This window comes from Oncorhynchus gorbuscha, unplaced genomic scaffold (assembly GCF_021184085.1).
Source record: "Oncorhynchus gorbuscha isolate QuinsamMale2020 ecotype Even-year unplaced genomic scaffold, OgorEven_v1.0 Un_scaffold_28:::fragment_2:::debris, whole genome shotgun sequence".
In the NCBI taxonomy this organism is placed as follows: Eukaryota; Metazoa; Chordata; class Actinopteri; order Salmoniformes; family Salmonidae; genus Oncorhynchus; species Oncorhynchus gorbuscha.
The window spans coordinates 117,527-132,046 of record NW_025745143.1 but is presented as its reverse complement, the minus strand read 5'-3'; the positions used below and the strand labels follow the sequence as shown (position 1 = coordinate 132,046).

Below are 14,520 nucleotides of genomic sequence, written 5' to 3'. Positions count from 1 at the left end.
TTCACATGGAGATGCAAACAGGAGTAACTGAGCCACTTTGTAACCTGGACCATTACAGTAGTGAGTTCTTGTGCAGCTTGTTGTTTGCTCTTTGCATGCACATATACAGTGGGGCAAAAAAAGTATTTAGTCAGCCACCAATTATGCAAGTTATCCCACTTAAAAAGATGAGAGGCATGTAATTTTCATCATATGTACACTTCAACTATGACAGACAAAATGAGAAAGAAAATCCAGAAAATCACATTGTAGGATTTTTAATGAATTTATTTGCAAATTATGGTGGAAAATAAGTATTAAGAGGCTCCTCTGTCCTCCACTCATTACCTATATTAATGGCACCTGTTTGAACTTGTTATCAGTATAAAAGACACCTGTCCACAACCTCAAACAGTCACACTCCAAACTCCACTATGGCCAAGACCAAAGAGTTGTCAAAGAACACCAGAAACAAAATTGTAGACCTGCACCAGGCTGGAAAGACTGAATCTGCAATAGGTAAGCAGCTTGGTTTGAAGAAATCAACTGTGGGAACAATTATTAGGAAATGGAAGACATATAAGACCACTGATAATCTCCCTCGATCTGGGGCTCCACGCAAGATCTCATCCCGTGGGGTCAAAAAGATCACAAGAACGGTGATGAAAAATCCCAGAACCACACGGGGGGACCTAGTGAATGACCTGCAGAGAGCTGGGACCAAAGTAACAAAGCCTACCATCAGTAACACACTATGCCGCCAGGGACTCAAATCCTGCAGTGCCAGACGTGTCCCCCTGCTTAAGCCAGTACATGTCCAGGCCTGTCTGAAGTTTGCTAGAGAGCATTTGGATGATGCATAAGAAGATTGGGATAATGTCATATGGTCAGATGAAACCAAAATATAACTTTTTGGTAAAAACTCAACTCGTCGTGTTTGGAGGACAAAGAATGCTGAGTTGCATCCAAAGAACACCATACCTACTGTGAAGCATGGGGGTGGAAACGTCATGCTTTGGGGCTGTTTTTCTGCAAAGGGACCAGGACGACTGATCCGTGTAAAGGAAAGAATGAATGGGGCCATGTATCGTGAGATTTTGAGTGAAAACCTCCTTCCATCAGCAAGGGCATTGAAGATGAAACGTGTCTGGGTCTTTCAGCATGACAATGATCCCAAACACACCGCCCGGGCAACGAAGGAGTGGCTTCGTAAGAAGCATTTCAAGGTCCTGGAGTGGCTTAGCCAGTCTCCAGATCTAAACCCCATAGAAAATCTTTGGAGAGAGTTGAAAGTCTGTGTTGCCCAGCAACAGCCCCAAAACATCACTGCTCTAGAGGAGATCTGCATGGAGGAATGGGCCAAAATACCAGCAACAGTGTGTGAAAACCTTGTGAAGACTTACAGAAAACTTTTGACCTCTGTCATTGCCAACAAAGGGTATATAACAAAGTATTGAGATAAACTTTTGTTATTGACCAAATACTTATTTTCCACCATAATTTGCAAATAAATTCATAAAAAATCCTACAATGTGATTTTCTGGATTTTTTTTCTCATTTTGAAGTGTACCTATGATGACAATTACAGGCCTCATCTTTTTAAGTGGGAGAACTTGCACAATTGGTGGCTGACTAAATACTTTTTTGCCCCACTGTATCACTGTATCATCTGCATACATTTGAACTTCAGACCCAGTACAGACAGAAGGCAGATCATTAATGTACAGGCTGAACAGGAGGGTCCCCAGTATTGACTCTTGGAGCACGTCCACATCATAGCTGAGAGTGTGCGACAACTCATTGCTCCCTCTGACACACTGAGTTCTGCCTTCAAGGTATGATTTCATCCATCTCAAGGCATCAGGGGAAAAGTTGAACTTGGACAATTTTGTGATGAGAATCTCATGGTTAACAGTATCAAAAGCCTTCCTTAAGTCCAGAAACACAGCCCCAACAACGACCCCTTTGTCCATCTTGGCCGTTTCTGTGGAGTGTTTCGCTCTGAAGCCAAACTGCATGGAGTGTATTTTGAAGGGGCTGTTGAGGTGGGCAATCAGTTTTTCTGCTATACACTTTTCAACAACCTTTGACACCACAGGCAGTATACTAATGGGCCTGTAGTTACTCACGTCAGCAGGGTCGCTTGATTTAAAGATGGCTGTTATTATGGCCGACTTCCATACCCTTGGAAACACACCAAGACCAATAGATGTGTTGGTGACCTTAGTAATGGGGCCAATGAGTGACTCTTTGTAGTTTTTAAGAAAGGTAGAGTTCAGCCCAAACACATCTTTGACTCAGAAACCTCCATTATGTTGAAGACAGGTTGAGTGTCATTCACTAGCACTCTGAGCCCAAGAAACCAGTGGAGGGGTTCTGTGTCAGTACCCTAACAGAGTCAATAAAGTAGAAATTGAAGGCTATTGCTATTTCGACTGCATCCTGTGTTAGATTGTTATCCACCCTGATTTCTAGTCTTTTTGCAGTGTTACTATGGTCTTTCCCTGTTAACTTTTTTAGATTCTCCCAGATCAGTTTAGAATTTCCCTTTGCTTCACCAATTATGTGTCACGCCCTGGTCAAAGTATTTTGTGTTTATCTTTATGTATTGGGTCAGGCCAGGGTGTGGCATGGGGTTTTTGTATTGTGGTGTGTTTTGTCTTGGGGTTTTGGTGTGTATATATTGGGATTGTAGCTAGTGGGGTGATCTAGCAAAGTCTATGGCTGTCTGGAGTGGTTCTCAATCAGCGGCAGGTGTTTATCGTTGTCTCTGATTGGGAACCATATTTAGGCAGCCATATTCTTTGAGTTTGTCGTGGGTGATTGTCCTTAGTGTCCTTGTTCCTGTCTGTGTTAGTTTTCACTAGTATAGGCTGTTTCGGTTTTTGTTACGTTCTTTGTTTTGTAGTGTTTGTATTTTAGATTCGTGTTACGTTTTTTGTTCATTAAACATGGATCGCAATCTACACGCTGCGTTTTGGTCCGACTCTCCTTCACCACACCTAGAAAACCGTTACAGAATCACCCACGACAAACTCAAAGAATATGGCTGCCTAAATATGGTTCCCAATCAGAGACAACGATAAACACCTGCCTCTGATTACCACTCCAGACAGCCATAGATTTTGCTAGCTCACCCCACTAGCTACAATCCCAATATATACACACCAAAACCCCAAGACAAAACACACCACAATACAAAAACCCCATGCCACACCCTGGCCTGACCCAATACATAAAGATAAACACAAAATACTTCGACCAGGGCGTGACATTATGTTAATAAAAAAACTGAAATTACAGCAGCCTGCACTGGTCAGAGATAATGTCCCAGCAAATACTGGACGTCCTGAGGACATTCGATGACCTTCCCATTAGGTCCGTATACGGTTTTGCCGCTACATTATCTTGTTATCACATCGCGTGATGGTCCCAAAGGGAACGTTCTCTGGAGGACCTTTGTTTGGTTCCCTGTACGTTTTCAGGACGTCACTGAGGACCATGTCATTTGACTAGTTCTTAGGACATTGCGTGATGGTCCTAAGGGAACGTTCTTTTGGGTACACAATGTCCCAAGAATTTCCTAAAAACATCCTTGGGGACGTCCACGGAACCAACCGGGAACTAGAAAAAACCTGGGGACGTCCTAACAACTCATTATTGTTTGCAGGGGTCAGACACTTGGAAGTAGCTCTCTCTATTGCTTGATTGTGCAGCGTCTTGTTTGAATTCTCATGATACCATCAGCAGGCTAGTGAAGACAGTCGTTTGGCCAAGCTCTGCCCTCTGATACAGCAGCAGTTGTCTATTCCAATAAGAAATCAAACCATTCAAAAAGGCCATCCTTTTTTGTTTTTGTTACTTTAATACACATATATCTTTATGAAATTGACTGTGTGTTCACCATGTTTAGCATTACTACATATCTACTCATAGCATAGGAGGGTCGTTCCACCGATAGAGTATGTTTTGGGTAGTGAAGTTTTTAAAAAAGAAAAGGAAAAGAAAAGTCACCTAATTTTAACATTCTGACAAAGAGCAATTTAATAAAAAACATGATTTTACCATCTCAAGACGTAGAATAAAAAATACAACGAGCCAATAGAGTGCCAAAGAAAATAACAGGGTTGATGTTTTCATCTTAAATCAGCCATGAATCCGCTTGTGACAGGGGGAATGGAAGCTTGTTGTGTACAACAGGGAGGGGCAATTAAATACAAGCTTCCTATCTATATATTGAGTAACAGGTTGGCATGTTATGTTATGCTCGACGCACCGAGTTTTCCACCACAAAACACCAGAAATGGCTAAAATGAGTAGAGAAAGCTCACCTGCATTTATTATACAGTGCCTTGGGAAAGCACTCAGACCCCTTGACTTTTTCCACATTCTTTTACGTAACAGCCTTATTCCAAAAATGAATTTAATAAAATAAATTCCTCAGCAATCTACAGACAATACCCCATAATGACAGTGCAAAAACAGGTTTTTTGATATTTTTGCAAATGTATTAAAGATAAAAAAACAGAACAGAAATACCTTATTGTGTGTAGATGGATGAGGGGAAAAAAACAATTTAATACATTTTAGAATAAGTCTAACGAAATGTGGAAAAAGTCAACGGGTTTGAATACTTTCTGAAGGCACTGTACGTTCACAACTGCAGACCACGTGCAAATACACCAGCCCAGGACCTCCACACACAGCTTCATCATCTGCGGGATCGTCTGAGACCAGCCACCCGGACAGCTGATGAAACTGAGGAGTATTTTGGTCTGTAATAAAGCCCTTTTGTGGGGAAAAACTCATTCTGATTGGCTTTGCCCCTGCCCTGTCATGTGAAATCCATAGATTAGGGCCTAATGAATGTATTTCAATTGACTGATTATCTAATATGAACTGTAACTCAGTAAAATCGTTGAAATTGTTGCATGTCACGTTTATATTTTTGTTCAGTATACTTAAAATATCTAAGGGACGCAAAACGTACACTATATGTGGAACGACCTAATAGTATTGGAGGTAGGCAACAAACAAAAAGACCACCCACACTAATTACCTTGCCGTAAACTCCCCAGGACAGTTCCGTCTCCGTCACCATGACGACAATCCCAAACATCCCGAAGATGAGTGCGTAGTCACTGAGTCTCTTTCGCTTCTCAAAGAGCGCCCTCCGGTGGCCGAGTCTATAGCCAATGTCTTTGTTCTTCTTCACAGGAGCACCGTTCCCATCCCTGACCAGGCTCTCGTTGGACGCCTTGCCGGGGTCCTCACTGTTTCCCTTGGAAACAACCACCTCCAGGCCAGAACTGTGCAGCGTCTGGAGGGGCTGTGTTTCGGAGTCGAACTCTGCTAGGTTGCGCCGCGACGACGCCAGGCTGCCCAGTGGTCTCACTACGCCGCCATTGTGCCTGCAGGTGTTCATGGCTATCTGAGGGAGTCGGCCGCTGCTCTCGGAGAGGGAGGATCCAGCATGGCTCAGCTTCTTTTGCTCAGTGGTTGCCTGGTGGAAAAAAAGACAGGAGGATGTTAGAGAAACAGAAACCAAACTCAACAGTGCATCAGTGTCTGAGGGTGGAGAGATGGTGTCAGAGATTGGGAAAATACAGTATAGTCCTCTTTTGAGGACAATTTCAGCAATATCCCATGGGCCGGAGTCAGAAGTACGAACTAGAAACACTGCTCTGCACTAAATCAATGCTTAAGGATGACAATATCTGTGTTATTGTTCTGCTGCACATGGCACACATCAACTGTCCCTCACAAATAATGCATCCAGATCAACAGGGCAAAAAAACATGAACAGTGAATGAAGATGGATGCATAAATAAAGCCATATAACTAATAGTGGACCCTACAAAGTGCAGAACGTTTAATCTTTGTGCGGCACAAATTTCAGTATGAAAGATCTATGTGCTGCATGACCATGTTTCCTGTTAAAGAAACACTTTTTCCTGCAGAGATGGGAAATCAAGGACATTCTTCAGCCAAAGACGTGTCTTTGTCATCTTCTTGTCAAAAACAGCATCTAAATTGAAGAGGACACCTGCTCTGACCTTTCGGTGCTATCTTTGAACCAGAGTGTGATTGCAATTGCATCACTGGTTCAAGGAGAGGCAAGAGTTAAATGGGGTGAGAAAGCAGAGGAAGTGCAGAAAAATGTACAGTATGTACACCACCGTTCAAAAGTTTGGGGTCACTTAGAAATGTCCTTGTTTTTGAAAGGCACATTTTTTTTGTCCATTAAAATAACATCAGATTGATCAGAAATACAGTGTAGACATTGTTAATGTTGTAAATGACTACTGTAGCTGGACACGTCAGATTTTTAATGCAATATCTACATAGGTGTACAGAGGCCTATCATCAGGAACCATCACTCCTGTGTTCCAGTGGTCCGTTGTTAGATAATCCAAGTTTATAATTTTAAACTCTTTTGCAATCATTTTAGCACAGCTGAAAACTGTCGTTCTACTTAAATAAGCTATAAAACTGTCCTTCTTTAGACTAGTTGTTTATCTGGAGCATCAGCATTTGTGGGTTTGATTACAGGCTCAAAATGGCCAGAAACAAAGACCTTTCTTCTGAAACTCGTCAGTCTATTCTTGTTCTGAGAAATGAACAGCGCAAACTGGCCCTAACCAGAATAGAAAGAGGAGTGGGAGGCCACGGTGCGCAACTGAGCAAGAGGACAAGTACATTAGAGAGTCTAGTTTGAGAAACAGATGCCTCACAAGTCCTCAACTGGCAGCTTCATTAAAAAGTACCCACAAAACACCAGCCTCAACGTCAACAGTGAAGAGGCAACTCCGGGATGCTGGCCTTCTGGGCAGAGTTGCAAAGAAAAAGCCATATCTCTGTCCAGTGTCTGTGTTCTTTTACCCAACTTTTATTTTTATTGGCAATCTGAGATATGGCACAGGAGTGACGGTTGCTGATAATGGGCCTCTGTATGGCTATGTAGATATTCCATAAAAGAATCAGACATTTCCAGCTACAATAGTCATTTACAACATTAACAATGTCTACACTGTATTTCTGATCAATTTGATGTTATTTTAAAGGACAATAAATGTGCTTTTCTTTCAAAAACAAGGACATTTCTAAGTGACCCAAACTTTTGAACGGTAGTGTACAATGCTAGCTAGTAGAGTACTACCCTGGCGTGCATTCCAGTGGCATCTCCACAGCTCTTCAGGCAGTTCACTCAGTTTATCATTAATGGCTTGTAAAACTTGACTTCACATGGAACCGTGCATTTTCCAAAATAACTTGGGTGTTTGACAACACTGCCTTTTATTTGGCTTGAGTGAGCTCCCTAATGCCTCTAGATGTGTTTGGAAATAAAGTATGATTGCCCATAATGGAAATGTACTAACTCGGGCCCAGTGACACACCTGACACAGACCGGACTAAAGGTTAAGGATTAGAGGGGGCCAAGGTGTTCTAATCCCCTTTACTGTATTAAATAGTTTTATCATTGCGTCATTAAGACCCCTTTTTGAAATGTATCTCAGATAGTGGCACATTCCTACCATAAAACCATAAGGTTGCTTGGAATTGGAAGACCTCAAACTTCATTATACACTGCTCAAAAAAATAAAGGGAACACTAAAATAACACATCCTAGATCTGAATGAATGAAATATCTTTATTAAATACTTTTTTCTTTACATAGTTGAATGTGCTGACAACAAAATCACACAAAAATGATCAATGGAAATCAAATTTATCAACCCATGGAGGTCTGGATTTGGAGTCACACTCAAAATTAAAGTGGAAAACCACACTACAGGCTGATCCAACTTTGATGTAATGTCCTTAACACAAGTCAAAATGAGGCTCAGTAGTGTGTGTGGCCTCCACGTCCCTGTATGACCTCCCTACAACGCCTGGGCATGCTCCTGATGAGATGGCGGATGGTCTCCTGAGGGATCTCCTCCCAGACCTGGACTAAAGCATCCACCAACTACTGGACAGTCTGTGGTGCAACGCGGCGTGGCATTGGTGGATGGAGCGAGACATGCTGTCCCAGATGATCTCAATTGGATTCAGATCTGGGGAACGGGCGGGCCAGTCCATAGCATCAATGACTTCCTCTTGCAGGAACTGCTGACACACTCCAGCCACATGAGGTCTAGCATTGTCTTGCATTAGGAGGAACCCAGGGCCAACCGCACCAGCATATGTTCTCACAAGGGGTCTGAGGATCTCATCTCGGTACCTAATGGCAGTCAGGCTACCTCTGGCGATCACATGGAGGGCTGTGCGGCCCCCCAAAGAAATGCTAACCCACACCATGACTGACCCACCGCAAAACTGGTCATGCTGGAGGATGTTGCAGGCAGCAGAACATTCTCCACGGCGTCTCCAGACTGTCACGTCTGTCACGTGCTCAGTGTGAACCGGCTATCATCTGTGAAGAACACAGGGCGCCAGTGGCGAATTTGCCAATCTTGGTGTTCTCTGGCAAATGCCAAAAGTCCTGCACGGTGTTAGGCTGTAAGCACAACCCCCACCTGTGGACGTCGGGCCCTCATACCACCCTCATGGAGTCTGTTTCTGACCGTTTGAGCAGACACATGCACATTTGTGGCCTGCTGGAGGTCATTTTGCAGGGCTCTGGCAGTGCTCCTCCTGCTCCTCCTTGCACAAAGGCGGAGGTAGCGGTCCTGCTGCTGGGTTGTTGCCCTCCTATGGCCTCCTCCATGTACTGGCCTGTCTCCTGGTAGCGCCTCCATGCTCTGGACACTACGCTGACAGACACAGTACACCTTCTTGCCAGAGTTCGCATTGATGTGCCATCATGGATGAGCTGCACTACCTGAGCCACTTGTGTGGGTTGTAGACTCCGTCTCATGCTACCACTAGAGTGAAAGCACCGCCAGCATTCAAAAGTGACCAAAACATCAGCCATGAAGCATAGGAACTGAGAAGTGGTCTGTGGTCAACACCTGCAGAACCACTCCTTTATTGGGGGTGTCTTGCTAATTGCCTAGAACTTCCACCTGTTGTCTATTCAATTTGCACAACAGCATGTGAAATGTATTGTCAATCAGTGTTGCTTCCTAAGTGGACAGTTTGATTTCACAGAAGTGTGATTGACTTGGAGTTACATTGTGTTGTTTAAGTGTTCCCTTTTATTTTTTTGAGCAGTGTATATACTAGCATCTCCCTTTTCACCTAGAAAAGGTGGGACAATTACAGTGCCCTAGCGACGCCTATTTGTCATGATTCATTTCCCCAATAAGATTACCCTTCTGGGGCCAAAAATAAAACACAATGACAAAGTTTGCTTTGTTAAGTGATTAAAGGACAATCGATCAAAGCAAATGGATATGACTGCCGTATCAGACCAAAGGAGGTAAACAGAAAGGAGCCATGACAGGTTATTCCAATAACAAACTGAACAATATTGATGTATCCCCTTGGCTCTCGGTCACCATTTCTGACCATTATGCTGCAGGCTCTTTTGGTGGCTGAAAATATACCACTGACTGCTGACTGACTAACTAACTCCTAGATGGGGGTGTCCATACCGTATAGGAGACGGTGCAAGAGAAATACAAGAAGGTAAGATGGAGGTACAGTAACACAATCTTTTTCTACAGGCAAATCCCACATGGATATCCCAAAAGAGCTCATTCTGTATCATCCTCCCAACTCACAACAACACATCATCTATTCCATTTTGGCATTTGAACTACTGTTCCTCTATTGTGATGCGTTTCATTTCGTTGAATCTCCATGCATTTCAGTTAATTGTATTTGACTTTCATAGAAGAAATCAAGAGTATCATCATCATGTCATAACACCCAACTCTTTGCCATGCAGAGAGTGCTCTCTCACGTTTTCCACAGCTGAAAAGATTGTGCGTCCCAAATGTCACTCTATTGCCTAAATAGTGGACTACTCTTGACCAGAAACCACACCCAGCTCTTTACCATGCAAACGGTTGCCCTCTCCCTTTCCCACCCCGTCAAAAAGTGTGCGTCCCAAATAGTGCATTACCCTATATAGTGCCCTATTGGCCCTTGTCAAAAGTAGTGCAGCATATAGGGAATCGGATGCCATTTGGGACGTGAAAGGGCACAACAAGCCGCAATTGCCTTTGTCCGCTGATCATCCTTCAGAAGGAGACATGGGGTAGTTGTCTGTCCCGGCGAACGCTTCCATTTTCATTCTGAATGGCACACAGCATCCAGCCTGTATGAAATGGAGCCTCTTAATCAAATTGAAAAGCCACAGTGCAGAACAGTTGAAATGAAGCACTGCAACTCTCTGCCTATCTCCTCCTCTAGCTCCCTCCCTCCTTCACTCCCCTCTCCAGCCGGCTCCAATATAATAGAATACCCTCCTTCTTTTTGAATGCACACACACAATCCCTTGGAATTGAAATAGTGCACTGTACAGCCAACCCATGTGTGTGTGTGTGTGTGGGGGTGTGTACATGTGCATAAGAGTGTGTGCATCACAGGAGGCTGCTGAGGGGAGGACAGCTTAAAATAATGGCCGGAATGGTGCGAACAGAATGGCATCTACGCCTGCATGGCTGCCTGCCAGCCTGTACGCCTGCATGGCTGCCTGCCAGCCTGTACGCCTGCATGCCAGCCTGTACACCTGCATGCCTGCCTACCAGCCTGTACGCCTGCCTGCCAGCCTGTACACCTGCATGCCTGCCTGCCAGCCTGTATGCCTGCATGCCTGCCTGCCAGCCTGTACGCCTGCATGCCTGCCTGCCAGCCTGTACGCCTGCATGCCTGCCTGCCAGCCTGTACGCCTGCATGCCTGCCTGCCTGCCTGCCAGCCTGTACGCCTGCATGCCAGCCTGCCAGCCTGTACGCCTGCATGCCTGCCTGCCAGCCTGTACGCCTGCACGCCTGCCTGCCAGCCTGTACGCCTGTACGCCTGCCAGCCTGTACGCCTGCCTGCCTGCCAGCCTGTGTGTATTCGGACATGAGGCGCATGTGTGAAGGAGGGCCGACTCATACAAAGAAAACAGAGGGACACGAGGGAGGAGGGAGAGAGAGAGGAAAAGAGAGAAAGACAGGACAGACCCCTGGGGACCTCCCCAGCCTGCTCCTGTTGAGACAGAGAGCTGTAGGCTATAGTTGCCGGTTTGTCACATTGCACAGACGCTGTCATATTTCTGTGACAGGCCAGCAGGCACCAGGGCTGGGCTGTCCAACCCGACCAAGAGCACCAGCCAGGATCTAAGCACATCTAATTAGTAAAGATGTAACGCACCACCGCCTATTCAGACTAAGCCTGTCTGCGTCCTTGCCAGAAAATGTTCTAAGGAAAGATCTTAATGTACTTTTATGCAGTAAAACTACAACGCTTCAATGTAAACACTGTAACCAATTACTTATAGAATCCTTGCAGTATACTTTACAGTATACACAGTAAACAGTATAAACTCACTGTATACTGATATATGTTTAGTCTTTCTAAGGCAGTACAAGAGGAGTTTTCCTCAGTTGAATCAGTATGGGCCGTCCTTTGAGGTGAAAATTACTGCAGTTTGATAGCAGTCACAATTACAGGCTTCCTGAAGCAGCATTCTCATCCCCATCTCCTCCTCGGAGATGAAAAGAAAAATGAATTATGGCTTAAACAAGACAAAACTCCCCACGGAGACGACAAGACAGGTATTTTGCCAGTGTTGAGTGGCCATTGTTAGAGCTAATAATGCACTAGGCGTTCAACAGCATCACAATAGTGCACTAATTAGTATGCACCAAGGTGTCACAGTAGACACAGAGAATAATACTGAGATCAAAAAACATTTGACCACTAGTGGGTGCATGGTATTGTTGTTTCTGGCTCATTAACATATTGAGGCATGCCTTGCAAGAGGTAACATTTATTTATATACATACAGTACAAGTCAAAGGTTTGGACACCTACTCATTCACAGGTTTTTCTTTATTTTTACTATTTTCTACATTGTAGAATAATAGTGAAGACATCAAAACTATGTGTAACGGCCATTGTTGGTGGAAGAAGGTGAGGACCAAGGTGCAGCGTGGTATGTGTCCATTTTTATTAAATGAACACGGAAATAACAAAAATAACAAAGAGAATGACCGAAAACATTTCTGGCTGGTGCTGACACACAACAGAAAATAGAAAATAATCACCCACGAAACACTCCCTAAATATGGTTCTCAATCAGGGACAACGATTGACAGCTGCCTCTGATTGAGAACCATACAAGGCCAAACACAGAAATAGCAAATCCTAGAAAAACGAACATAGACAACCCACCCAACTCACGCCCTGACCATACTAAAACAAAGACATAACAAAAGAACTAAGGTCAGAACGTGACACTATGAAATAATACATATGGAATCATGTAGTAACCAAAAAAGTGTTAAACAAATCTACTCCCCGTTCATCATATATGCATGGTCACTTTAGCCATACCTACATGTACATACTACCTCAATAAGTACTGTTACTTTCAAATGTCTTTTTACTGTTGTTTTATATCTTTACTTACCTACACACACACACACACACCCACACACACACACACACACACTTTTTTTTCTTTTTTTTTTTGTCCTTTGGTCTGATGAGTCCAAATTTGAGATTTTTGGTTCCAACTGCCAAGTCTTTGTGAAAATCAGTATAAGTGAACGGATGATCTCCGCATGTGTGGTTCCCACCGTGAAGCATGGAAGAGGAGGTGTGATGGTGTGGGAATGCTTTGCTGGTGACACTGTCTGTCACCAGGCACACTTAACCAGCATGGCTACCATTGCATTCTGCAGCAATACACCATCCCATCTGGTTTGTGCTTAGTGGAACTATCATTTGTTTTTCAACAGGACAATGACCCAACACACCTCCAGACTGTGTAAGGGCTATTTGACCAAGAAGAAGGGTGATGCTGCATCAGATGAACTGGCCTCCACAATCACCCAACCTCAACCCAATTGAGATGGTTTGGGATGAGTTGGACTGCAGAGTGAAGGAAAAGCGGCCATCAAGTGCTTAGCATATGTGGGAACTCCTTCAAGACTGTTGGAAAAGCATTCCAGATGAAGCTGGTTTAGAGAATGCCAAGAGTGTGTAAAGTTGTCATCAAGGCAAAGGGTGGCTACTTTGAAGAATCTCAAATCTAACTTTTATTGTGATTTGTTAAACACTTGTTTGGTTACTACATGATTCCTTATGTGAAATTTCATACTTTTGAAATTTGTCTTCACTTTTATTCTACAATGTAGAAAACAGTAAAAATGAAGAAAAACCCTTGAATGAGTAAGTGTGTCCAAACCTTGGTGTCACGTCTTCCGCCGGAGTCGGTCCCTCTCCTTGTTCGAGCTGCGTTCGGCGACACCGGCCTTCTAGCCATCACCGATCCACTTTTCATTTTCCATTTGTTTTGTCTTTATTTTCTACACACCTGGTTTCAATTCCCCCATTACATGTTCATTATTTAACCCTCTGGTTTCCCCCATGTTTGTGTGCGTGTTTGTTTTATTGTTCAGGCTGTTACTGACGGCTGTCACGCCTTGGTCATTGTATTTTGTGTTTTCGTTATATATATTTGTTCAGGCCAGGGTGTGACATGGGTTTATTGTGTTGTCGTATTGGGGTTTTTGTAGGCATTGGGATTGTGGTTGATTAGGGGTGTGTCTAGTATAGGCTTGGCTGCCTGAGGCGGTTCTCAATCAGAGTCAGGTGATTCTCGTTGTCTCTGATTGGGAACCGTATTTAGGTAGCCGGGGTTTCACTGTGTATTTCGTGGGTGATTGTTCCTGTCTCTGTGTAGTGTTCACCAGATAGGCTGTAATTAGGTTTTCACGTTCCGTTTGTTGTTTTTGTATTTATATACAGTTATTTCATGTATCGTTGTTTGTTTTATTAAAGAACACGAGTAACTACCATGCTGCATTTCGGTCCGACTCTCTTTCGATGAACGAATGCCGTTACAACGGCTGGTATTTTGTTGCTGGGTTTTGTTATAACGCCCGTTTATGTCGTGGTACCGGTATTTTTTCCACACCATAGTATTGTGTTTAGAAACAGAAACAGGAACAGGCACCCACTCGGAATGGAGTCAGCATGAGCAGGTGTCCCTGCAGGAGGGATAGAGGAGCGAGTCCAGCAGCACGCTGCCATGCTACAGCATCTCGGCAGCGCCATGGATCGAGTTCTACAAACCATGGTGCGCTAGGAGAGAAGAGTCTCACCATCACTCACCCCTCGTTCACCCGGCCCAGTGGGATTTGGCGCGCCCTCCCGAGGGAGAATGATGGAATGGAGGCGAGTTGTCAGGGGTTCTTGCTCCAGCTAGAGCTCTACCTGGCAACCGTCCACCCGGCTCCTTCAGGCCGTGAGAGCGTGGCTGCCCTCGATTTCGGCCTCTCAGGGAAAGCCCTGGAGTGGGCCAATGCCGTATGAGGGTAGAGTGGCCTGAGGGTAGAGTGGCAGGTGAACGTCTCGTCCACCTGAGGCAGGGGATGAGGAGCGCACAGGAGTTTGCGGTGGAATTCTGGACCCTGGCCGCCGGCGCAAGATGAAAC

The 14,520-nt window shown here is 44.4% G+C and overlaps 1 protein-coding gene across 2 annotated transcripts in view; it reads right to left on the bottom strand.

Annotated features, from left to right (window-relative positions):
* Positions 1–14,520, bottom strand: part of LOC124017584 (small conductance calcium-activated potassium channel protein 2-like) — a 64,172-nt gene that overhangs the window by 29,760 nt on the left and 19,892 nt on the right. The window contains exon 2 of one of the 2 annotated variants that reach the window (XM_046332782.1): positions 5,039–5,482. In XM_046332782.1, the coding sequence (XP_046188738.1) occupies positions 5,039–5,482 (444 nt within the window). Of the gene's footprint in view, positions 1–5,038; positions 5,483–14,520 lie in introns of those variants that run through there. The other variant, XM_046332783.1, reaches the window with a different exon arrangement.